General features: G+C 36.5%; 2 protein-coding genes across 8 annotated transcripts; one reads left to right on the top strand and one right to left on the bottom strand.

Moving 5' to 3' along the window:
• The first annotated feature begins 4,551 nt into the window (after positions 1-4,551).
• On the top strand, positions 4,552-13,587 carry LOC107863337 (protein COFACTOR ASSEMBLY OF COMPLEX C SUBUNIT B CCB2, chloroplastic). 5 transcript variants are annotated; one of them, XR_001672165.2, is made up of 8 exons: positions 4,552-5,075; positions 5,747-5,865; positions 5,941-6,012; positions 7,714-7,857; positions 7,979-8,132; positions 8,280-8,471; positions 8,618-8,711; positions 13,362-13,587. XR_001672165.2 is itself a non-coding variant. In XM_016709218.2 (8 exons), the coding sequence occupies exons 1-7, from the start codon at positions 4,865-4,867 to the stop codon at positions 8,663-8,665; spliced, it is 912 nt and encodes a 303-aa protein (XP_016564704.2). In that variant the 5' UTR covers positions 4,552-4,864; the 3' UTR covers positions 8,666-8,711; positions 13,362-13,587. The 5 variants fall into 5 exon arrangements, 3 of the variants coding, with proteins under 3 accessions (XP_016564704.2, XP_016564702.2, XP_016564700.2); XR_007053241.1 differs by having other exon boundaries at positions 8,610-8,711; positions 13,362-13,380; XM_016709218.2 differs by having other exon boundaries at positions 8,646-8,711.
• On the bottom strand, positions 12,359-13,510 carry LOC124885479 (dihydrodipicolinate reductase-like protein CRR1, chloroplastic; the record flags this gene model as incomplete). Of its 3 annotated transcripts, XM_047408605.1 has the most annotated exon segments (4): positions 12,359-12,664; positions 12,751-12,837; positions 12,937-13,038; positions 13,418-13,510. In XM_047408605.1, coding segments are annotated over 4 exon segments (315 nt in total), but the record flags the coding sequence as incomplete, so codon positions are not given.
• Positions 13,588-13,832: the final 245 nt, after the last annotated feature.

The following is a 13,832-nucleotide window of genomic DNA, read 5'->3' as shown; positions in this document are numbered from 1 at the left end:
GAAACCTAACCTAAATAAGCAAAATGTAAACAATACAAGAAAGTAAAGATAGATAAGTTGACATAAGAGACTACAAAAAAGCAAGAACCAACGCGTGTGTCAAATGCAAAGACCCCTAAAACTCATAAAATCAAACACCAAATTCTTACGTGAACCTCAAGGAAATCGAAATCCCCAAGCAACCCATGTTTCTCAACAAGTAACTAACACGAACGATTCCACGTTTGCCACAAGTGATTCCACACTTGCAATTCACTCTTAAAGAGTATTCTCTCAAAATATCATCAAAAGTTGTGAAATGAAATAACTAAGCATGTATTTATAGTGTTGCCTTTGCCTAAGATAGCCTATTACAAGAAATAGCCAAAAAGTGGCTATTTCCAAAATAACCCACATGGTTCTTCAAGAATTGCTCCACATGACCTTGTGGGCTTAGGACCCTAGAAAGAGGGTCCACCGAATGTCCTCTTGAGCTCTTGACTTATTCGTGGGTTGTGCCTCTTTGTATTGCCTCGAAAGATGTACTCTAAAGCTTTAAGGCCAATCCAGATCGTATTAGAGCATAACTTAGCATGAGAGTTAAAACATTAACCTAGACTGTGTATCTCAAGCCGTCTTCTTAAAACATTAACCTAGACTGTGTATCTCAAGTCGTCTTCTATACCTATGGGCTATATGGATTTAGCTCTTACCCTACTGAGAGGCTTTTAGTGCATGTTAGTCGCATAAATTGGGGTATCAAATAAGGCCGGAGAATCTACAACCCTTCGCCAATCCATGATACATATACATAAGGTGTGACACAAGTACACGGTCATCAAGAGCAACCCCCCACGTCGGAAAACATAAATTTCTAGTATCAATCCTTTAGGACCTCCGCCTTCACGGATAGCTACACAACCCCCTTTAAGCTCAATTAAAACTTTTACATCTTTTCTTTCATTGGACCCAAAATCACATATTTAGGTATATATCGTTGGTATCGTTATACCAGTTATGCTTGCAAGCTATTATCAACATGACATTCTAATTATCATCACTTGGGGGAATCCACGACCCCACAAGCTCTAATCATTCATCTATATAGGGAAATCCACGACCTTCGAGGTTCAATAATAATTATCCATTAATTTGGGAGAATTCACGACCTTCGAGGTTCAATATTAATTATTCATTAACTTAGGGGAATCCACGACCCCCAAGGTTTGATTTAAAATCATATATATTCCATTAGCCTTTTATACAGTGCAGTAGTTCCAAAAGCGATTACAATATGCATATACTCATGTTTCAAAGCCAATTTCATAAAGTGGGTTGAGGTTATTACCAATTTTAATTCCAAATCTATTTATTTGAGGGAATCCATGAACCCTATTCCTATTTACCATGCCCATGCACCCAATGAGTTCAAAAACTATCAATTCAAGACATGAATGATTCACAAAAACCATGGAAAAAGCAATTTCATCAATAACATTCAAAGGCCCTCAACCCAATTTTCAAAACCATCAATTAATCACATGAATAATAATTTTAAACACATGTTTTTACCAAAACAAGTTTAGAGAAAGAGATACATGCCTGAAAATATTGAAAATTATTGAGGAAAATCACCAATTGGAGCTCTAGAAGTCAAATCCTTAAAAACCCTAGTTTGTTCTTGACTTGGAGATTTAAGAAGGTTTTAGAGTATTTTAAGATTAAGAAATAGGGAGTTATGGGTCCCTTAGGATATTTTAGGTTATGGGTTACAATTGGGAAGAGAGTGAAATAACCAAAGTGCCATTAAATAAAACACAAGAAAAATTATCGTCAATCGTTACGGGTCATGTCATGACTCGTGACGACTGGATACGAGTCTTTGCCTGGACTCGTAGTCTGGACAGTGAATCAGGTTATTCGGTATGATCACAAGTCACACCCTACGACTCGTGACTAGATCCTACGACTTGTGGAGTCTTAGTCGTTACCAAGACAACAATCTTGGCCATCTCACTAGTTTGTTCACGAGTCCCATCCTACGACTCGTGACCCCACCTTAAGAATCGTGAGGTTTAGGTTGTGACCTCAGCAGAAATCATGTACAACTTACTAGTCAGACAATGATTGGAGTCATACGACTCGTGAGGAGTCTTCACGACTCGTCACCTAAGTCGTATCCTAGACAATGAGCTCAAACTCTGAAATTTTTCAGAGGTAAAAATGTGGGGTTACAGTTAAAAATTGACCAAATCGATAACAATCAAACAAATAAATTTATACTATATTTGGTTTGATCTAATTTTAATAAGATAAAAATTGATTTTATTAGTTTGATTTTGATTTTGATTTTTGGTTTGACCAATAACTGACCTGTGAAAACCCTTACTTATTATTGGTGCACTGTTGTTTGGCAAGATGTACCTCTTTTCCTTTCCTTGTAAAACACTCAAACTAGCAATCTAGCACAATAAAAAAACGTAAAATCCACTCATAACAACTTCAGTTCTCATTAGGTGTCAAACTCTTTACCCTAAAAATGGTGTAGTTGAATTTGTATATGAGGTTTGTAAGTTAAATTTGTGGCACATGTTATAAATTATTTTAACAAATATTAAATAGCTAAGTTAACCGAATATTAAAGAGAAGTTAATCTATGTGTAACCCCTTTTTTCTTATGTCATGGAGAGCGGTTAAGAGGAGTTGTTAACTCCCTAATACGTTTCTTTTCTCTTGGGGTCTCTCTCTTTGACTTTAAAAAGAGAATTCGTCTATATCATTTTGAAAGAAATCAAAAAAGGAAAAGAGAGAGAAAAGAGTTGCTAAAAAATAATAAGAACAATTAAGAAGAAGACTTCTGCTCTCAAGTCAAGAAGATATCATGATAGGTCCGAGTATGTTATCTTGACTTAATTATTATAGATTTAAGTTAATGTAAAAGTCATGTAGTTCCACAATCCTGATTAATTGATAGGATTTTATGTTAGATTGTTTATGTTTTACAAACTGTTAAATTCTTTTAATGTCAAGAACACACCTGTTAAATCTAACCTTTTTTTTTACATTTGTTGCCACCAGATTAATTGTTTATGTAATGAAAAATAATGCGTAAATCATAAAGAAAGTAAAGTAAATATAGTAAATATATTGGCGTAATGAGGCCCCAATTGGAATTCTCTGGAGGTGAGGATGTCCTCCATGAGAGTAAGAGTGGACAAACAATATTAAATAGAAAGTAAAAGTATATTGTATTGCATAGAGTTAGATTATGGATCCTTTACAGATTAGGGAGTTTCCTATTTATAGAGTTCAATTGATAAATAGTAATCCTCTGGAATGAGTTTCCCTAGGTGGGTCCCCATAGTATAGTCTAATGAAACGTTGTTTGGTGTCCTATCTGTTGCATGCACTAGCCACTATCTTATGTATGTGTCAGCCGGTACATTGAATATCCATGTATTGCCAACTTTGGCACCCTTGTACCCTGTTCTTTTCTTCGACATCATCCTCATCATTGCTAGGGGTGGACAATCAGTATTCTATTTGGTATTTTTAAAATTTGTATTCGGTAATCAGTAATTGAAAGTAGATACTTAATACCATACTTCTCAACTTCGGTTCGGTAATTTGATAATGGTAAATTAAACTTTAATTTGGTACGGTATTTAGTAATATCATGTTCCTATTCGTTTAACTAAATTTTTGAAAATCTACTTACTCATTGTGAAAGCTACTGCAAATATTTTCAAGTAAATAAGATTGGTTCAGTTGGAGCTTTTAGCTAATGATATTGCAAAACAAAAGTGAAGAACGGAGGATGGACCTTTTGATCTTTGAGTATTGGGAATGACAATGGGGCAGTTATATATATTATAAAAATACGGGATGGATCTTTATTTCATAAATAATTCAGTATTCAAGAATATCGAATATCAAACAGTATTAATATCTTATACCAAACCCAATTTTGAATATCAAAATTATAAAATTTTACTCCCAAATACCGTATCAAACACTAAATACCAAATACCAAATTTTTTGATTCGATTCGATAATTCGATTTTCAATATTTTATGTCCAGCTCTAGTCATGGCCATGATGGTAGCTTCTTGTATGGTGTCAATCTCGAGGTGTTATTAGGCTACCAAAGATATCATATTTATGACCCACTACAAATTATTTACGCGAAAGAGGTTCTACCGCTTCACTCGACAACCCTCGAAGACCTTTACCCAATATTATTATATAGTTTAAGATGAAGAAAGTCTAATGAGTCGTTTGACCATGAGAATCTTTTAGTTTTTTTTGAAAAATTATTTCTCTTAGTGAAAATTATAGTGTTTGGTCATAAGAATTTTAAATATAATTTGAAATTGTATTTGAAAAATAAAAACAGGTGAACTATTTTCATTTCAACTTCTCTCACAACAAGTAAAAAAAAAATTATTAATTTATTTATATGAGCAACGCCAATTCAAAATATTTTTAATTTTCATGATCAAACACCTCCTAGATGAAGACAAAAAAAAACTTGTACAATTAACACTAGTTGTGAAAGAATTTATCTATACATAACAAATGAAATTTTTTGACTAAAATGTTTGAGCACTTAGGCCGCAGATTCCACCTCAAATAACTTTAGTTAATTACTTTTGTATGACGCACAAAATAAAATTTCTCCATAATCATTGCTTCGTCACTGATCTCCGTGCACTCTTTTTATCCAGTTAAAAAAGAAGGAAAAGAAAAAAGAAAAACTCTTTTCTTTTTTAAAGTTCAATAGGACACGCGCTCGTTTCTGGCGCGTGGTACAGCAACATTCCGTCTAAGCTTTTACTGACGTTAAAGTCATTAACGCCGATGCGTTTATCCATTTGAAGCGAAAATGAGCTACACCTGTTTACCGTTAAAGTCATTAACGCCGTCAGTGCTTCCCGTTAAAGAATACGGCAAATTCATATCTCCGTCAGAATTCCGGTGTCGGAAAACCCGAAAATCATGGGCAATGATAGTGTATAGTCGTCTCGATAATTCTACTGAAAGCAGTAATGCTCAACAGCAACAGCTTAATCTTTCTGTTCTTCGTTTCACTCTCGGTTAGATCCAGAAATCCTCTATCTATCCCTCCCTTCACTTTTAATTATCACGTTTCACTTCTGTGTCAAATTTTATGGAGGCATAAACATTATACAGGTTTAAGTGACTACTTGTCCATATCAAAGTTGAAGGTATTTGAGGTTGAGTTAAAAGGGTATATTTTTGGACTTATCTTAAATTTTGATCAATATTTTTCAAGATGTAACTTTTCACCATATTAATTGCAACTTATATAGTATTTTTTATATAGTTTTTGAATATCTGAATTATTCTAATTCGGGTAAGATGTAAAGATCATTTAAGTTGACTCATGTGAAAGCGAGAATAACAAGTAAAAGTGAACCAAGCTTGGTTGGCCTAGTGGTTAGCTCACTAGATTGCTTAAGCAAGTGTTGGAGGTTCGATTCCCGCTTTGTGCATGCAGCAACCAATTGGCCAGCTGCAAACCCTTAAATGGAGCTCAAATCCGCGGAGGATTAGTCCTTGCCAAAAAAACAAATAAAATTGAATGAGGGAGTACTATGTACACATATTTGAATCTGAAATTTTGTTAGTCCTTGCCTGTCGGGCTGGGATACCTTGGGAAACCAAAAAAAAAAAAACAAGTAAAAGTGAATGGAGGGAGTACTATGTACATATATTTGTATCTGAAATTTTGTTTCCACCAAAGGAATACCTGGATTGGACGAATCGTATTTGCCGAGGTACATTGGCTATGCATTTGGTTCTCTTTTGGTATTGAATCACTTTGTCGGTTCAGATTCCTCCGCCATCACTGCAGCACAGCTTGTGAGTTAACTACTGTATTCAACTCTATACATATTTGTTGTCTAATTCTAATTCAGTGTTTTCTGTTTGCTAAAGAGAACGGAAGTTTTAGGTGTTTTTCTGGCTGTGTTCTCTGTTGTAGTTCCTTACCTTGGGAAGTTTCTTAAGGTAATTTCTCCATCTGTTTTTTCTGTTAACTTTCAGCATGTTTTTCTTGTGCATCCTTGGCTGCCAAAGCAAATCAAGCAATTTACTTGAGCGTGATCAGTTTCTAAAATTATTAAAGCAAAAATCAGGATAGATGTTTTTTTTGGGGGTGATTTAGTTCTTTGGTTGGATGAATACAATGTTTGAGTAGATTGTATCATTTTCCGTTGTTATATTATGCCACGCATGATTAATTTGAAGGAGAAACCTATAAGAAAAGTAGAATACATGGTAGATCTCTTACGTACAGAAACAAACAAGTAACTGAAGTTGCATGTGACTGCAAGTATACAGACCAAGTAAAATGGAACGGGGGGAGTACCATTCTAAGGATAAAAATTTAGCTTCTGTAATCTTAGCTCCTCTGTGGAAGACTTCTACCTCCTGTCTGATTAGTGATTATCATCCCAACACCCTCTGCATATATAATAAATAACTGCAGTCAGCAAAGGACATTCTGCAAATCTCAGCAGCTGCATTCTTCCCCTTCTCATGTAATTCTGCTGAAGCTAATTCGTCCAAATTCTAGCAGATAGCTCACATTTTTCATTCTCCACATTACACTTTGGACAAACCTGTCTTTTTGTTATAGCTCATTGAGCCTATTTGTGTCTAGTACTAAGAGTACCATGTGCTGCTAAAGTCAGGATGAAGATCCAATTAAGGAATCCATGTTTATTGGTTATTACATAACAACCTCCTCCACGAAACCTTTTGAAATATTCCCTTCATGTTTTGGTACATTCTTTTTTATGGAAAAGGTTTCCATCTGCTGCATTTCAGACACTATGACTCGAGCATCTTCATCATATTTCTTTGCCCTTAAAAACCTTTTGTAATGTTTGTCTATTACTCTACCCTTTCCATAGTATACGTGTATACACTGTACCCGTAGATTATCTTTCTTCTTGCATAGGTTCCATAATAATTTGCAAAATTGCAGCTCTGTTACACGTCAAAATATCAAGGATATTCAGCCCTCCAGCTGATTTTGGATAGCAAACTTTCTCCCCAGCAAAAAAAAGCTCTTTTTGATATGTCATCTCCTCCTGTCCATAAGAATCTTCTACAGGTGGCCTCAGTCAATTGAATAATTCTCTTAGGCAGAACAAATATTTGGGACCAGAATGTTTGAAAGGAAAACAGTACATTGTTAATCAAATGGACTCTCTGCCTCATAGGACAAATATCTGGTAGTTCATGATGTAATTCTACCCAACATAGATCTTTATGGTTTGTTAATTATTGACTTTACGAGCAATTGGTTTCTCGGACACTCTTATATCCAGCCCCTCAAATGCCGTTCTTATCAGTTCAGTTAAAGCAGTTTATCTTTTGCCAGCAAAGCAAATGAATGAACGAAGCATCAACCAAGTTTTGAAAGAAAAAAAAGAAAGAAGAAGATATGCTTATATGATATTCACTTAAGTTTGAAACTACATCTGGTTACTCATATTGCATCCATCGTTCTATCTTTAGCCCCAAAGAGGCCGGTAACATGCTTATATGATATTCACTTCGGGCGGTTAATTTTCTTAACCTGTTGTATTCGTATTTTATAGAGATATTTTTGAGCCGAGGTCTATAATGTCCTTCTTAAACAGGGAAATATGTTGTTGAAAACTAAATGGTAAGATATGTTTGTGACTAAATTGGCTTCAGGGTTCGGTTCTAGTAGAAGAAAGAAGTCTTCCTGAAGATGCTGAGCAAGCCTTTGTCATCTCAGAGAACATATCAGATACTCTGAGGGAGGATTTGGCATGGGGAACCTATGCTTTGTTGCGCAACACAAGCACCATATCAGTGGTATGTATCCTTAGACAAGATTGTGTCAACTTGGAGTAGTCAGAGGATCTTACAAGAGGATAGTACAACCACAATTTTAAGTTTCAAACTTACAACCGTGAAAGTTATGCTGATTTTGTAGCTTTTCTCACTTCAAGATACAATTTGTGCTCGTGGCTACTGGAGAACACCAAAAGATGTATTGAAATCTCAGTTATGTGACTGGTTTGAGAAACAGATCCAGCAAAGTGGTCTTAGTGATTTGAAGGAGACACTTTATTTTCCACAAGTCTCAGGTATTCATTTATTAATGTTGCTTCTATGAGGAGATGTCCATTCAAATAGTAAATTACACATTCCGCAGTTAGAATGAATGTGAAAAATACACTGCTGTATTACTAAGTTGTGCTATTGTGGTTCTCCATATTTTTGTGATAATCTAGACTCTGAACTATGGGAGATGCTTCCAAAAGGAACCCGTTCTCTCCTCGTGCAACCGGTACTACAATCTGAAACCTCAGATTCCAACCAGAAGTGGAAGAATGATGGTTTTGTGCTTGTAGCTTCCAACAACAGTTATGCATACAACAATAGAGATAGAGCCTGGGTTGGAGCTGTTGCAAAGAAGTTTGTAGGTAAGTGCATCCATGCAGATCTATAGAGCCTCTAATATTTCTTCAAAATATGCAATAAACAAAATTGTTCAAAGTTACTTAAAAAAAAGAAACTGTTCAAAATTTGCTCATTGAGCTAATTAAATGACATCCATAAAGCTTCAAAGCTGTGATTAGGTGCAAGCTTGGTTGCAGATATGATGAGTACTAGTTGAGTTTCCCCCTTTTGTTGACATCTCTTGGTTCTTCTCGCTGCCCTAGGTAAACATTTAAATTAACTTTTTGCTGCTAGATGTCTTATTTCTTTACCATATACTTAAACAGGAAAGTGTACAATGTTTGCTTTCGATAAATGCTTCACCCATGGTGCATCATTGCATGCTCGACACGCTAGTGTGAAAGAAATAGTGAAAAAAAGAGTTAAATTTTAGTAGATGATACTTAATAACTTGGCCTAGAGATTATTCATGACATTTATTCTGAATGTATTTAATAATTCAACTTTTTCCTGGGAATCTAATAGCTTGTCTTTCTGATTTAAGCTTTATGTGCCAGACCACCCTTTCCTTCCTCGCCCGCAATGAAAAGAAATTAAGTGAAAGCCTAGTTTCTGTCTATAGCAAGGGTAACAGCTAGCATCCAGAACTTATGATATTATAAGCAGTAATCAAGACTCCAGGGTATTTGTAAGTTAATTGAAGTCTTTCCTCTCCAGCAGGCAATAGACAAATTTTTGTATGTGGTAGATCCACTTTTGGTTCAACCCACCTGAATATAAGCTTATTCATTTCTGTACATACATCAGGCTACATTCTGCTAGCTGATAGGGAATGTAGCATCATATGAGGTAGGGATGCAATAATATGGCCAAGAGGGGCATGACACACCTGAACATCCCCTGTTATAAACATCATTGGCCCTCTTAAATTTCAGAAAAATGGTCATTACTGAACCTAATCGGGTCCACAAATTCCACGCAAAGACATTAGCACAATTTTGTAAAAGTGTTATAGCCTGCAAGGACAATTGGACTCCCATCCTATAAGATGGACAGTTTTAAGTATCTTGGGTCTACAATTCAGGGGAATGGTGAAATCGATGAAGATGTCTCTAAACGTATTGGGGCAGGTTAGATGAAGTGGAGGCTCGCCTCGGGAGTGTTGTGTGATAATAAGGTGCCCCTTAAGCTTAAAGGCACTCTATAGAGTGGCAGTCCGGCTGGCCATGTTGTATGGGGCGGAGTGTTGGCTAGTCAAGCACTCTCACATCCAAAATTTGAAGGTGGCGGAAATGAGAATGTTGCGTTGAATGTGTGGGCTTACTAAAGGGGACGGAGTTAGGAATGAGATTATCCGGGAGAAGGTGGGGGTAGCTTTGGTAGATGACAAGATGCGGGAAGGAAGACTGAGATGGTTCGGGCATGTGATGAGAAGGGGCGCGGATGCCCCAGTCCGGAGGTGTGAAAGGCTAGCTATGGATGGTTTCAGGAGGAGTAGAGGTAGGCCGAAGAACACTGGAGGAAGGTGATTAGACATGATATGGAGCAGCTCCAGCTAACTGAGGACATGACCCTAGATAGGAAGGTGTGGAGGTCACGAATAAGAGTAGAAGGCTAATGGGAGTGTGTGGGTTGTAGCTTGCGGTCCGGGGTGTTATGGTGTAGCCGGGTTAGTAATCCAAGGTTTGTACATAGGTGTCCTTGGTTTGTGTGTGTATGGTACGACTAGGTGGGGGCCCTATGTCTTATGTCTTAGTCCCTATTTTCTCTTTTCGTGTCGCTCTTATTTTCGCGTATTTCGTATTTCTTTGATTTCCAATTTACTATTTCTTATTCCTGATTTTATTATGTCATCCATCCACTTGTTACTATCCTTTAGCTTGAGTCGGGGGTCTATCGGAAACAATCTCTCTACTTCTTCGGAGGTAGCGGTATGGTCTGCGTACATCTTACCTTCCCCAGACCCCACTTTGTGGGAATACACTGGGTTTTTTGTTGTTGTTGTTGTTGATTTTTGATATCAAGATGCTGAATCATTAAATTAGGATCTTTCCCATCTGAATTGTCTAAACGAAGCTTGCACCTAGTAGCGTAGTTTGGTTCTGATTTGAATACTGTTTGAAATGCTCTGGGGATAAAACTGCTTCTGGGACAAAGAATCATTTCTTAAACTGTATTTACTGTCTGCTTCAATCCTAAGGTCGCTGGATAGAAGTTAAAAAACACCAAATAGATAAGAGAACTGTATTGAGAATGTGGGTAGAAATCTATATCCGAGTCCAGCCACAACGACCGAATTGTTTCTTCATGCATAAGGATACTAGATATATTCTAATTGAAAAAAAAGTGTCATTGTTTATTGATTATGGTGGGTCATGATTTTGTGGTAGATCAAACTGGGGGTAGTGGTGGCGACAATAACTTTTATTTGGTAAGTAATGTAGGTGGCAACTCTCTTTCTAATAAGTGCTTCACTACAGTGTTCGGATGAAACCTGGTGTATTAGTGTTGGTGTAGTTGCATTCAAGTAGGTGACAGAGTTATGTTGACCTTTGACCATCAGTAGGTTTGAGCAATATTGAGTAATAGCTCCAAAAATCTTTATCAAACTCCATGAACTATGAAGGACCATAAAAATTCTTCTGTCTTGGTGTGTAAATTATTCACCAACGCTTGTCCCCAAAAATAATACTCCATATGTACATCTCAACACTAAAGATTTTCTTAAAACACCAAAACTAGCTAGCATTTTTTTTGAGGGATATTACATGCTTTAATTACCAAAAAGAGGTTAATGAAAATTTATGAGAGTTTTAATTCCATATCCCAGCTTTTAATGGGGAGCTAGCAATATTTTTTTTTATGGTGCTCAAGAAACAAATTAATGACCCGGTGTATGGCTTCCTTTAGTTTCTAGGACCTCCCCATCTGGTTACAACTTCTTTAATGCTTTTATTTGCGTAAAGTTGTCCTTTCTCTATTGATTTGCTGCAAATTGCCATTTTCTCATTTCTGTTTGAGCATATCAGGATATTGCATATGAACCATCATAAGAATAGTTTGTGCAAAGGGAAATTGCTTTCCATTTTATGAAGTTCAGAGATAAAAAATTATCGCTTTGTTCTTTAGTCTTTGTTGTGATTAATTTCTCCTTTACAGAAACGCCTAGTGCAAGAAAACATCTTTTTTTTTCTTTTCCTTTTAAACAGTTAGAACCCAACTGTCTTAGTTATTATTAAGGTTGGGCGTTGGTTCGTATGAAAATTTGGATTTTATAGTCTCTTATATTTTAAGTCTTTGGCGATTTATCTTCACCATGTCAAATGTTTCAGTTTAAAGTGTACAGAATTCTTGGACAATTTTCTTGTTCTTTTATATAAAGTTTGAAACCTCCTTATACTCTATTGACTCTTTATTGAGGGAGTTCTTTCAATTGTGCAATTAGAAATACAACTACTTTTAAGTCTTTGAAATGCTACGGCTGGAATTTGGTTCTTTAGTGTGTAAGAATATACAACTAATGATGAATCATTATAGAGTAAGCGAGGAGGAAGAATCTAAAGGGACAAAAGGAAAAAATAAAAAGTAAAAAACAAGCAACAACAATGATTTAGCCACTCCATTGGCTAGAAACTAGGCCTACAACACGGAGATGGAATTGATACCACATGCAACTTGAGTTCCCTTGGCGAAACATTAAGTAAAACAATTGCTATTTTGCTGATTACTACCTATCGATCCGTTGGCTGGAAACTAGGCCTACAGCACGGAGATGGAATTGATACCGCATGCAACTTGAGTTTCTCTCGGCAAAACATTAAGTAAAACAATTGCTATTTGCTGATTACTACCTATCAATCAGGTTTGTTGGGGGGGGGGGGGGGGGGGGGGGAAATGAAGGGCTCTCAAATTTAGATTGGACGTATAAGTGTTCCCTCGAAAAAGAAAAAGAAGGGAATTATTCAGTTTAAGTTTGACATTCTTTAGAGGGTACAATTTCTATTTTCTGGCTTTTAGCCGACATGGGAAAAAAAATACGTTCTCAGATTTTATGAGCTGTTTAATAAGTTGCTTATTGTGATCCGAGACTATAAAATTTTCTGGCTTTCATGTCTTTCCATTTGTGTACTCTTTACAAGACATCTCAGTGTTGCCTTCTGTTCCTTTAGCCTTCAGTGTCTGCTTATAAAAACTTCTCCAAACCATAGACCAGGTTCTGCCAGGGGAAAACAAAGAGTATGTTGTGTAGTCTGTGAAAGCGATGCTGAAATATGTCAAGAAATGGTTATTTGATGGGGTTACCTTGAGGCGAACAACTTTTCTAATGGCCAGAATTAAGCCTGGCATGAGACATTGCACATCTGTAATATCATGCTTTAGTGTGTAAACCTGATCAACAGCAGTCATAGATGAGATTTTCATAATACGAGGGAGAATCTATGGCCACTGTCTACCATAGCGAACCGAGACTACAGTTCAGAAGCACACCTCTCCTGGCCTTGAGAAGTAAACTGCTGTACTAGATGGGAGCCCTGGTAGAACCAAGCTGTGAACACGTACTCCATCTTCCCCAATAACTTGACCCCTTGCCTTGCAGAACAGAAGATAAAAGAGGACAAATATCAGAATGTTCCTGAAGTCAAGAAATTACCTAGTTTATAGATCCAATTATTGCCTTTCTACTTCATCCGAGGTAGTGGTATGGACTGCGTTCACTCTATCCTTCCCAGACCCACTTTGTGGGAATATACTGGGTATGTTGTTGTTGTATAGATCCAATTATTCCAAAGTTCTGCTGGGATATAAACATTCTCATATCTTTTACTTGATCCAAGAAAAAAAGTTCTCATGTTTGTTGGTTTGGCTTAATTTGAAGGAATTATGAGTTCATAGTTCTTAATGTTCAACTACAGGCTTGAAAACCATGAACTGCATGAAGCAAGAGTGTGTACGATTTGTTGCATCTTACCGGAATATCGCTAGAAATGTCATCTCTATTATACAGCTGACCCAAATTGGAAAGGTTGTCAGCAATTTGGACTGCATTCTGGGTTGGAAAATCCTGCAGCCACCAATAATTTCATTACTTTTGACATCTGTATTTAGTAATTCAATAAGAGTTGCATTTAGTGAATGACAGATTTCTGTATCTTGTGCACTGTACTAACTACTATGATTGAAATGCAAGAAATGCTCAGCGGCCTACTATATATAATCACTGACACAATGTACGAGAATATTTATACTATGGGTCAGTGAAGTAACTCCGGAATTCATCAGTTGAATCTCTAGTCGCTTTCTTTGTATAAGACGACAAAATGAATTAGCTTTAAGTGGTGTAGCCATATAGAGAATCAGAAAATGAGAGACTGCAATTGGCTTTT

The sequence above is a fragment of the Capsicum annuum genome, chromosome 3, assembly GCF_002878395.1.
Source record: "Capsicum annuum cultivar UCD-10X-F1 chromosome 3, UCD10Xv1.1, whole genome shotgun sequence".
In the NCBI taxonomy this organism is placed as follows: domain Eukaryota; kingdom Viridiplantae; phylum Streptophyta; class Magnoliopsida; order Solanales; family Solanaceae; genus Capsicum; species Capsicum annuum.
This window is presented reverse-complemented; position numbering and strand designations above follow the sequence as displayed.